Here is a 13,074-nt window from a genome sequence, read left to right on the forward strand (position 1 = left end):
CACAGAGTCACTTTATTGACCAATAATTAGTTGACATGGAACCATTCACAGAGTCACTTTATTGACCAATAATTAGTTGACATGGAACCATTTCAGGAAGTAGCATATGATCAGGAACCAGTGATGAATGAAGAAGTATAAGCTGCACTGATAGCATTGACTGAAAAGGTCTCAGGAATTGAAGGGTACCATGTAGATAAGAGACTAGCAAAAATTTTTTCAAGATTAAAGCCATCAGTTACAGAGTTAGGAAGAGGACACTTCATTTGCACTTGATAGAAATGTAAGTTATTACAGCTCCTTTGGAAAATGTATTTGTTTTCATTTTAAAGGAGATCTGGTGGCTTAGTGGTAAGGAGTTGCACTTCCAACCCAAAGGCACACAGTTTCAATCCAGCAGCTGCTCTACAGAGAAATTATGGGCAAACTCCCCCTCTATGATTTACTGCCTCTAAAACCCCTCTGAAGGATTAGCTATGAGTCAGTTTCAACTTGTTGATATACAACATTTTATAGCAACAAAATCACAATATTATGTACAAAGAAGAACCCAGATGGCACAACAGTTAAGTGTTTAGCTGCAAAATGAAAAGCTGGTGATTTGAACTCTCCCAGTAACTCTGTGGGAGAAAGATCTGCCCACCAACTCTTTTTTATAAATGATAGCCTAGAAAACCCTGTGTGGTAGTTCCATTATGTATAAGAAGTCACTGTGAGTTGAAATCACCTCAAAGGTACCTTATACCAGCAATATATAGGCAATACCGAGATTACAAATGTCTAACTTCTAGATAGCTTATACTTGCCCTTTAATATTTCCTAAGTTTGTCCTCACTTTGAAATGATTGAGCCAACTCCTTGCAACAAATTTTTCATTGCAATCACTTTCACATTCTGCTTTTAAGCCATTGATAATACTTTAAGCCTTTTCTTAGACTGCAAAACTTCTCTCTCTCACTCGCTCACTATGAGTTCTTACTGATTCATAATGATATTCATTTGGGTTTGTAAGGCTGATAGTGGCTATGAATTGCTGGAACCATCTTCAGAGTTTCTCTTGGCCAGTGCTGTCTAGTCAGAACTGATTCATAGCTGATCGTTCATTTGGTTTTTGAGGCTGTAAATCTCATAGGAGGAGATTGACCATTTTTTTTTCCCTCAGACGTGCTGGTAGATTTGAACTACCAAAGAAGTGTGGCATTGGGGTTAGCAGAGCAAAGCAACTCCCTATGAACTGTACCACCAGAATGCCTTTTTCCACAATTTATTGAACTATTATTTTTAAGTGTTTTAAAATTCTGACCAAGCAGCTATATTTAAAAGCACCCAAGTATGTCATTATTATATTATTATTATTAAGCTTTTCTGTTTTCACTGAAAAAATGAGTTCTTAGAACCATTTTCCCCCCCCAGTATAGATTTTTTACTATATCTAAGCTCTGGTGGCTTAGTGGTAAGGAGTTGTGCTGCACCCAAAGGTCCATGGTTCAAATCTATAGTCAGTCTTCTCTCATGTGATTTACTGCCTCTGAAAACTCACTGAAGGGTCAGCTATGAGTTGATTTCTGATTCAACAGTACACAAGAACAACAACAATTTAACATTTGAGTTTGTAAGAAAATGAAATCTATTACATAAGTTTCTGGGTTTTTTTAAAATTAATTTTTCCCTTCATTAAAAATGTCTAGATTTTAGGTACTTTTTTTGTGACTGCAAAATGTATATATTTGGTTTTAGATGTAACAGGATAATGTGAAATTATTTGGAGCAGAATAGCATTGGCTTATATGGATAAATCAACTGAAAATATAGGTAACTCTTATGGATTAATTAAATTTACTGTTATTTTCAAAACCTTTTTGATTTTGTATATTTGGTAAAAATTGTTTAATAGAATATCACTGGATTTTTCCTCCAAATATTACAGAAGAGATTAAGGTATAACTACTTGATTATTATGTTGATCATTTAAAAGATGTATTTATGTTCCTAGAGTATTCTTACTATCTTTCTTTTTTTTTAATACTGCTTCAGATTCGCTCAATTGAAGGCCAGTATGGCACACTTCAAGCTTATGTGACTCCCAGAATTCAACCTAAAACCTGCCAGGTCCGCCAGTACCAGATAAAACCCCTTTCACTTCATCAAAGAACTCATGTTATTGATCATGACAGGTAGGAAAGAAGAGAAAATTGTTCATTTTTAGAATATTACACAGTCCAGATAACCTTTCTATTTCTAGTATAAGTTCTGGACTTACCTTTATATTTTAAAAGGTTAATACTTAAAATTCCGAAGAGTTTTTATTTCTAATAATAAATATAGATCACTGAGTAATTCTTTGTGATATAGGAACCTATTTTGTTATCTTCAAACTTGACATTCCTATTCTGTGTCACATCAGGGAATGCTGGTAGAATAATTGGCATTGATTATGATATGCCCACTGATACCTAGCCAATTCTGATTCATAGTGATCTCATGGGACAGAGTATCACTCCCCTGTTAGGTTTCCAAGACTGTAATCTTTTACGTTATGCTGATAGCAAAACCATGCTTTCTGAAACTGAGGCAGACCTGAAGTGCTTATTGCAGAAAGTCAAGGACTGTAGTCATCAATGTGTATTGAAGCTCAACATCAAGAAGACAAAGATTCTCACCACTGTGCCAATTGGCAGTACCATGATGGATGGAGAAGAGATTGAGTTTGTTGACAGTTACAATTTTCTCAGCTCCACAATCTTGGCAGCAGCAGTCAGGAAATCAAATGACAAATTGCATTAGGTAAATCTGCTGTCAGGGACCTTACCAGAGTACTGAGAAGCAACAGTGTCAGTCTAGAGACTACGGTGCACCTGATCCAGTCCATGGTCTTCGCAATTACGTGCTATGCATCAGAGAGCTGAGTAATGACTAAGGATGTCAGAAGAAGAATCAATGCCTTAGAGTTGTGATACTGGAGAAGAGTCTTAAACATACCATGGACTGCTAAGAAAACAAATAGGTCTATCTTGGAGAGTGAAACCAAGTTTCTCATTGGAGTCTAGGATTTTGAAGCTCCATGTTACATACTTTGAGCACGTGTTCAAGAGAGACCAATCCTGAGAGAAGGACATCATGCTCAGAAGGATGGAGGGCCAGCATGGGAGAGGAAGACCCCGGCTGAGATGGATTGATATAGTAACTAGGGTAATGGGGGTAGGTGTGTCTGAGTCAGTGAGACTGGCTCAGGATAGAGCAGAGTTTAGAGCTATATGCACATAGTGTCCATAGTGTCGCTGTGAGTCACAGTCAACTTGACGGCCCATAACTACAACTGTTTAGGAAACAGACTGCCAAATTTTTCTTTCAAGGTTGATGTGTGTATGTGAACTTCTGACCTTTTTGTTCTGATAACCAGAAAACCAAACCACTACTGTTGAGTCAATTTCAATTCATAATGACCTTTACCAAGTTTTTACTGGAAGACTATCAAATTTTCTTCTGAGGAGAAGCTGATGAATTGGAGTTAGTAGCCTGGCATGTTTCATGTTTTACCACCAGGGCTTGTGGTGATGGTGTTATAATGTGTTGTCTGGCCGACTACAATACATACTGAATTGTATGCACAATAGCTCTGAACTCTGCTCTATACTGAGCCAGTCTCATTGTCTTTGTGTGGCACACCTGCCCTCATTACCTCAGTTATTGTGAAAATATATCTCACCTGGGGTTTTCCTTTCCTGCATTATCCTTTGACCTTTCCAAGCATGATATCCTTCTCCAAAGACTGGTCCCTCTGGGCTACATACACAAAGTATGTGAGATGGAGTCTCAACATTCTTGACTCTAAGGAGCAGCTTGGTTTCACCTTCTCCAGAACAGACCCGTTGTTCTCTTGGTGTTCCATGATATATTCAATACTCTTCTGCAGCACCACAACTCAAAGGCCTCAGGTCGTCTTCTATAATCCTTGATCATTGTACAGCTCTCTGATGCATAGCAAGTAATTGCAAAGATCATGGCCCGGATATCCGGCATATGTTAGTCTCTATACTGACATCCTTGCTCTTCAGCAGTCTGGAAAGTTCCTCGACAACAGATTTTTTCTAATGGAATTTAATTTTATTTAACTTGATTCTTTTTATTTCTTGACTGCTGGTGCCAAGAGTGTTGATTGTGAAACTGAGGAAGCTCAAATTGTTAACCATCTTTTATGATGACATTGCCAGTTGTCTTTGTTTTATTGCTGTTGAGCTTCATATTGCAAACTACAGTGCTTTACTCTCTGCAGTGAATGCAGCCCCTCCTCAGTTTCAGCAAGTAAAGTTGTGTCATATGCATAACACAGTTTGTTATTGAGTCTTCCTCTAATCCTGATACACATGAAACAGCTATGATAGTCCCTATAATATCTGCTGTCCACTTAGTTTAAGAATCATCATATTCATAGTTTTATCTTTTTAATTTTTTCTGAAGCTGAGGGATCATTGACTTAAATGCAAGGGAAGAGAAAGAAATTTCATAGTTATTAAAGGTTTTCTCTGTGCCAGGTGACTATACATCAGGTTTATACATATGACAAGTAGTTAAAGTCTCCATTTTATGAGAATTAGAATCTTAGAAAAGTATATGTATTTGATTTGATCTGAAGCCAAACTCATGTTCTTTATATCATTGTTGATAACAAAAAGGTATATGATTAATTAGAATGAGGAATCTCGCTAATGAAAATGTCTAGAAAATATTAAAGAGAGAATAGGTTCAGCATAGTGCATTACATGTTTGGCTGCTAGTGGAAAGATCAGCATGTGCTCAGGTATTCAGAGGAATAATGAGGTATTGTTCTCCTGTAAAGATTTACAATTTCGAAGACATGATCAAAAGTTGGCATGAGTCAGACTCAACTTGAGGCAATGATGGTTTTGGTTTATTTGTTTATAGGGTTTTTTTGCTTACACGTAGAATCTTTGTTAATGGAATCAGTACAGTGTGGTTGGGGGGTCGGAGGGGACACCAAGAAAATGAATATTTGGAGTCTTGGATTCTAATCTTGTATCTGTTCCTTGTGACTTTGGTGATAAAATTTGGTCTTTCTGGGTTTTCTTATTTGCAAATGAGAAGATTGATCTGGATGATATAAAATTTTAATAGTTGTCAGGTTCCTTAATTCCAGGAATTCCTTCTGAAGCTTTAATTATGTTGTTGTTTTTGTTGTTAGGTGCCATCGAGTCAAGTACGACTCATAGCAACCCTATTAGCAAAAGATCTGAATCCAGCCCTGTCCTGCACCATCCTCACAGTTCCTGACACACAAGGGCCCATTGCAGCAGTCACTTTGTCAGTCCACCTGGTTGTGGGTCTTCTCTCCTTCGCTGGCCCTCCACCCTTCCAAACATCATGTCCCTCTCTAAGGAATAGCACCTCCTAGCAATATATCCAAAGTATCTCAAAGACATATCTGTTCATTCTCTTGACCATCCATAAATGTTCAGTGTTCTTCTCCAACACCACAGCTCAAAGGCATCAATTCTTTTTCTGTCATTCTTACTCATTGTTCAGGTCTCAGATGCATGGCTAGTAATCAGAAAGACCATGGCCTGAATCATATGCACCTTAATCCTCAAACTGACATCACTACTCCTCAATAATTTGGAAAGGTCCTTAGCTGCAGATTTTCCTATTGCAGTGTGTCTCCTTATTTCCTGACTGCTTATAACAAGGGTGGTAAGTGTGGATCCAAGCAAAATGAAGCTGTTGACAGTTTCAATCTCCTCTCCATCCATCATGACATGGCCTATTGGTTCAGTGCATTCCTTTATCTTCTGCAACAAGTGCTTCACATCCTCCTCACTTTAAGCAAGCAAGGTTGTGTCATTTGCATAATGCAGGTTATTGATGAGTCTCCTTCCAGTCCTGATGCCACACTCCTCTTCATAGAGTCCAGCTTCTTGGATAATTTGCTCAGCATATGATTGAAAAAGTATGTAGACAGAATACATCCCTGACACACTCCCTTTCCAATTCCAAACCATGCAGTGCTTCGCTGCTCCATTCACACAGTAGTCTCCTGGTCCAGATACAGATTCCATATTAGCACAATCAAGTGCCCTGGGATTCACATTCTTCTCAGTGTCAGCCACAACTTGTCGTGATCCACACACAATAAAGCACAAATAGACATTCTTCTGGGATTCTTAACTTTCAGCCAGGATCCATTTGACATGAGCAATGATATCCCTGGTGCCATGGCCTCTTCTAAATCCTGCTTGAACTTCTGGCAATTTCTTATCTAGGTACTGTTCCAGCTTTGTTTTTGAATGATCATCAGCAATATTTTGCTAGCATGTGATATCATTGATATTGTTGAATAATTTCCACATTCAGTTGTATCACCCTTCTTGGTAATAGGGATAAATGCAGACCTCTTCAGTCTGTTGGCCAGATAACTGTCTCCCAAATTTCCTGGCATAGACTGGTGAGTGCATCCAAAGCTGCATCTGTTAATTGAAACAAGTCAATCAGTATCTCATCGATTCCTGGGGCCTTATTTTTTGCCAATGCCTTCAATGCAGCTTCCACTTCCTCTTTCATTACCGTTGGCTCCTGTTTATATGGTACTTCCTGAAATTTTTCAGTGTCAATGAATTCTTTCTGGTACAGTGTATTCCCTCCATCTTCTTTTGATGTTTCTGGGTCATTCAATAGATGTCCATAGCATCTTTCAACATTGTGACACAAGGCCTAAATTTGTTTTTCAGTTCTTTCAGCTTGAGAAATGTAGAACGAGTTCTTCCCTTTTTAACCTCCAATTCCAGCTCTCTGCTCATTCCATTATAGTTTCTTTGGCCTTCCAAGCTACCCTTTGTATCTGTTCAGCTCTTTTACTTCAACATTTTCCTTTAGATTTGGCTTCCCAACATTCCAGTGCAATCTTTAGAGTCTCTTCTGACATCTATTTCATTTTCTTCTCTCTCTGTTTTTGTAATGACCTTTTGCTGTCTTCATTGATATCCTTGATATTATCCCACAACTCATCTGGTCTATGATTAGTGTTCATTGCCAAAAACCTATTTTCAAGATGATAATGAAATTTTGATGGAATTGATTCAAGATCATATCTTGGTTCCTGAAAACTTATTTTCGTTTTCTTTGGCTTCAACTTGAACGTGCATATGAGTAATTGATGATCTGACCCACAATCTGCCTCTGGCTTAGTTTTGACTGCTGATAATGAGCTGAAGCAAGGTTTCAGTCTCTGTTTCTTACTGCAAACCCTCAGGCTTTGTCATCATATTAGGTTGTTCTTTACTTAAGGAGACTCTTATGTATATTGTGCATGTGTTATAGATTTTATAGAAATACTAAATGAACTTTAAAAGATAAAATTTACCTGAGTAAGTTGGAGTTTATTTGTAAAGTATGTAATAATGGGGAGGGGAAGATGTAGTCGGGTTCGTTTTTATGCTACTTAACAAATTAGCAAAATATCTAGTGCCCTTTTTAATATTTTATTCCATGAGATTATGTATAGGTACTTGAGAAAAAAATTACATGAGCATATTTGTTTAGCTACTATTGCAAAATCCTACTTGTTCAGTTATGTATATATATATATAGTCTGTATCATATTCTCATGCACATTTTCATACTCTTTTATTAAATTACAGACCCATGAACACACTGACTCTATCAGGCCAGTTCAGTTTTGCTGAAGTTCACTCCTGGGTGGTCTTTTGCCTTCCTGAAGTTCCTGAAAAACCTCCAGCAGGAGAATGTGTGACATTTTACTTTCAGAACACATTTTTGGATACACAACTTGAAAGTACCTACAGGTAAATCAGACTTATCCCTAGTTCATAACTCTTGTTTTTATTTAAATAAATGAAGCTTCTAAGTTTTCATTTACTTTAAAGTAGGTATAACTTGAAAATAATTAGTTTGAAAACCTGGACAATTCAAGTGAATCTGTTGAAAACAGAATTAATGAATTTAGAATGAATGAATGAGTTTAGAATTAATATATAAGGATGAATACCATTTATAATTTATCAACAACTAGTTGAAAAAGAAATTGTTTAAAAAAGATACATTTCAGAATGTTGTTGTTGTTGATTTCGTCGAGCATGACTCAGTGACTCTAAAAACAAAAGGTCTGAAGCCTTTCTGTAACTATCATCATTTATCAAAGTTCATAGAGTTTCCAAAGGCATGTTGTTTAGGAATTTCAGAATAGCAATGACAAATAGAAAGTAGTCACATAAAATTCATAGGAATATTCTTAATCATAGAGAAAATGTATGTGAATAAACACTTGATTAAGTACAATAGCCTATAGTCATCAGTTGTGGTACTAGCAAAGAGTCTTGAATACCATGGACTGTAAAAAGAACAAACAATTCTGTCTTGGAGAAAATACAGTCCTTTCCTCCTTTATCTCACATACTTTGAACATGTTGTTGGAAGAACCAGTCTTTATGAAAAGACATCATGCTGGGAAAGGTAATGGGTCAGAAGAAGAGGAAGACTCTCAGTGAGATGAACTGTACAGAGACTGTAATAATGGGCTTGAGTATGTATCGGAGATTGTGAAGATGGTGCTGATCAGGCAAGGTTGCTATGAGTTATAGTCATCTCTCTTTCCCTCTCCTCCTTCTGAACAACTTAACAACAACAGTAACAACATAATCATCAGTTAGATAATATTGTAATGATGGTAGTCCACATATTACTTGAATATTTGTCATAATTCAAAAGAATGCTCCAATTGAATTTTATACAAAAATAAGAAACGACTTAAACTTCAGAGGACCAAATAGGCTTTTTGAAACTTATAATGTGGAGGACAGTGTATTTTTCTATACTCTTAGAGTCCCAGTTGTACTTCTTTCCACTTAATACTTAACAGTCATCTTCATTGAGCTCCATGAAGCCCACAGTTTTGCTGCCATCATCTTTATTCCAACTTATAGCAGTCCTAAAGAAAACACTGCCTCAGTAGAGTTTTCAAAGCCAAAATCTTTAAAATTAGCTTCTTTGCCTCATCCTTCTCCTACAGAGAGGCTGGTGGATTTGAACTACCAACCTTTTTGATTAGCATCTGTTTGCTTAACACCATGACTCCTTATGGATTCCATAGTTCCTTCTGAATATATAAGAGGTGAAACTTTCCTTTCTTCTTTGTACCTATCTCTGAAAGTGAAATGGTCCACATGTCAGGCAAGACTAAGTTTTCTACATCTGCTGTTTTAGTTCATACCCTCTTCTTCAATGTTTTTTGCATTCTTTTTTTATTGTTTATGTAATAGTTAATCAGTAAATTCTTTTTTAAATATTAAAAAATTATTTTTACCACCTTTATCTTTTATACAATTATTTACATAAATTGTTTCATTCACATATATTTTGTATAATCATTTCTGTACATTGTATTTTATATAATTACTTACTATTGATCTGTTACTTGTTGCACATTTTCTTCTCCCTATCCCCAGCCCTCTCTGAAATGTACCCCTTGTTCCAGATTGTTGTCATACGTATAATGCCTAGTCATACATTCATTCAGACTGTTCTTCCCCTCATCTGATGTAATGCAGTGTTAATTACCTATCCACTCTTTTCCTATTCTCTCCCCATCCCTCCCATCCACATCTGTCCTGTTTTATAAAAGTGATGTTATGCTGTATATGTCCTTTTATGACTGGGATATTTCACTCAGAATAATGTCCTCCAGGCTCCCTCATGTTGTGTAATGTTTTACAAGTTCATTATTTTTCATTGCTGTGTAATATTCCATTGTGTGAATGTACCATGGTTTTTCTAACCATTTGTTTGTTGATGGACACTTGTGTTGCTTCTATCTCTTTGTTGTTGTGTGCGTACATCTCTTTGGGTCATGCCTCTGGTTTCGTTAGAGTATATTTATTCCCAGTAGTGGAATTACTGGGTCAAATGATATTTCTATATTCATCTTTTTAAAAAAAATTTTTATTGATATTTTAATGAAAGTTTATAAAAACTTGTGTTTCCAATTGTTCATCGTTGCATATTTTCCTTCCTATCCTCTCTGCCCCTCTGCCAGATTGCTTTTTTGTGGGGAAGAAGTTCTTTCATTGTTACATAGCCCCCCCCCACACACACCCTCAGACCACTTTACTATGCAGCTCTTATTCTGGACACTTGTCATGCCAATAATACCTAATCAATCTGTCCATATTTCATTAAAGTTGTTTGGGGGTTTTTTGTAGAGGGTAGTTTCTTATTCTCTCTGCTTTTGAAGCATTCTTACCTTAAACAGATTACTGATTTTCTTACCCTATGCAGATTCTACTGCTAAGCTTTAGAAACAGTAACATATAGTTTTACCTCAAAAGAAAGTCTTTTAGGATCAAGAGATTACTAAAAATGTAAATACTTTTAAGTTCTGTGTATGTATTCTACTGTACCCACCAGATTCACCTGTCTGTACAGAAATCTAAAATAGTTCTGTTTTGAAACAGCACTTTGTCATGAACTTCATACTTTAATCACAGCATGCCTCTTAACTCACCATCAGTATATTCTGACTCATGAGTGACCCTCCATCAAGTTTCCATAAATTCTATGAATATTAATATGAGGAGACTGCCTATCTTTCTCACACAGAGCCACTGGTGGTAGATCAGAACTGTTACAGACACTTGGCCCTTTGCTTAGTAGTAGAACACAGAGCAACTTGTACCTAGACCATTAGATAGCAGACTTTTGCTCTTTACTAAATGTGTCCTGTGTTGTCCAGTCATTTTTTTGGATAATTTTCAGCAGGATCTTGCTTACATATGACAATAATGATATTGTTCAATAATTTCTACACTTTGTAAGGTCATCTTTTTTAATTTTTTTAGTAGAAACAAATATGGATATTTTCCAGTCAATTGGCCAGGTTGTCCTCCAGATTTCTTGGCACAACTTGGGGAGCGCATCCAGGGAAGTGTCTATCTGTTGAAATGTCAGTTGGTATGCTGTCAATTTCTGAGGCTTTGTTTTTTGCCAGTTCCTTCAGAACAGCTTGAACTTTCTCCTTCATCACCACAGGCTCTTGATCACATGTTGTTTCAGAAAATTCTTCTGTGTTAGCCAATTCTTTTTGGTATAGTGACTTTGTGTATTCCTTCTATCTTTTGATCACCATTCTGCCCACAGCATCCTTAAGTATTACAACTCAATCTGTTCTTCTGTTCCTTCAGCTTAAAAAAATACTGAGTGAGTTTGGCCCTTTTGATTTTCCAACTCAAGCTCTTTGCACATTTCATTATAAGGTTCAGGCTAGGTTTAGAAGAGGCTGTGGCACTAGGGAAATTATAGCCAATGTTAAATGGATCTTAGCTGAAAGTAGAGAGTACCGGAGAAATGTCTGTGTTTCATTGGCTATGCAAAAGCATTTGATTGTGTGAATCACACCAAACTGTGGCTAACTCTGAGAAGAACAGGAATCTCAGAACACTTGATTATGTTTATGTGAAACTTATACTTGGACCAGGAGGCAGTCATCAAAACAGAGCAAGGAAGTACTGCATAGTTCAAAATCAGGAAAGGAGTATGCCAGAGATGCATCTTCTCTCCTTACCTTTTCAGTCTGTATGCAGAACAGATCATGTGGAAAACTGGGCTTTGAGAGGAGGGAATATTACATCAGGATTAGAAGAAGTTTTATCAACAGTCTTATTATGCAGATGATACAACCTTGCTTGCTAAAACAGAAGAGGACCTGAGGCATTTAATGCAGAAGATCAGGAACTGCAGTCTTGAATATAGATAAAAGCTCAATATCAAGAAAACAGATTCTCACCCCTGGGCCAATTGGCAGCATCATGATAGACAGTGAAGAGATTGAGATTTTTGTTAACAACTTCAGTTTGCTTGGCTCCACAGTCATCACTCTTGGTACCAGCAGCCAGGAAATCAAAAGGCAAATTGCATTGGGAAAGTCTTCTGTCAAGGATATCTTCAGAGAATCTTCAGAGAACTAAAGAGCAATAATGTCAGTCTAGAGACTAAGGTGCATCTGATCTAGGCCATGGTCTTCGCAATTACTTGGTGTGTAGACAGTGACTAAGGATGATAGAGAATTCATGCCTTTTGAGTTGTAGTGTTGGAGGAAAAATACTGAATATAGCATGTATTGCTAAGAGAACAAACAGGTTTGTGCTGCAAAGAGTAAAACAGGTTGCTCCTTGGAGGCAAAGATTTTGAAGCTTTGTCTAACATACTTTGGGCAAGGAGGGACCAGTCCTTGGAGAGGGACGTCATGCTTGGGAAGATGGAGGGACAGCATAAGAGAGGAAGACTGGATAAGATGAATTGACTTACTGACTGAGGTAATGGGGATAGGTCTGTCAGAGACAATGAAGTTGGCTTAAGATAGAACAGGTTTCAGAGCTGTTGTACATAGCTAGCACATAACAACAACAATAAATGTGCCCTCAGCATTTCTTAAGCTAAAGGAGTTGAAAAACAAATTCAAGCCATGGGTGGCAATACTTAAAGATAGTTTGAGCAGAATGTTGAATGGTCCAGGAAGTATAAAAAGAAGATGGAAGGAGTACACAGAGTCACTGTATCAGAAGGAATTGGCTGACACAGAGGAATTTCATGAAATAACATTTGAGCAAGAGCCTATGGTGATGAAGGAGGAAGTTCAAGTTGTTGTAAAGGAATTGGCAAAAAACAACTCAAAAAACAAAAAAAAGTCTCCAGGAGTTGACAGCATATCAATTGATTTATTACAACAAACCGACGCTTCCCTGGATGTGCTCACTAAGTTGTGCCAGGAAATATGGAGGACAGCCAACTGGCCAACTGACTGGAAGAGATCAATATTTGTTCCCATTCCAAAGAAAGGTGGCCCAACAGAGTGTGGAAACTACAGAACAATGTCATTGATTTCACATGCAAGCAAGAGTCTGCTGAAAATTATTCAAAAACGTTTGGAACAGTATGTCAACAGAGAACTGCTAGATGTGCAGGCTGGATTTAGAAGAGGTCGTGGTACTAGGGATAGTATAGCTAATGTAAGATGGATCTTGGCAGAAAGCAGAGAATACCAGAAGAATGTCT

At 37.2% G+C, this 13,074-nt stretch overlaps 1 protein-coding gene across 1 annotated transcript in view; it reads left to right on the plus strand.

Moving 5' to 3' along the window:
• BBS7 (Bardet-Biedl syndrome 7) overlaps positions 1-13,074 on the plus strand; it is a 77,709-nt gene that overhangs the window by 45,494 nt on the left and 19,141 nt on the right. Inside the window, exons 14-15 of the mRNA XM_006881050.1 lie at positions 2,035-2,174; positions 7,650-7,814. Coding sequence (XP_006881112.1) covers positions 2,035-2,174; positions 7,650-7,814 — 305 coding nt within the window. The remainder of the gene's footprint in view (positions 1-2,034; positions 2,175-7,649; positions 7,815-13,074) is intronic.

Source organism: Elephantulus edwardii, unplaced genomic scaffold (assembly GCF_000299155.1).
Source record: "Elephantulus edwardii isolate Elephantulus edwardi_28Jun2011 unplaced genomic scaffold, EleEdw1.0 scaffold00012, whole genome shotgun sequence".
Lineage (NCBI taxonomy): Eukaryota > Metazoa > Chordata > Mammalia > Macroscelidea > Macroscelididae > Elephantulus > Elephantulus edwardii.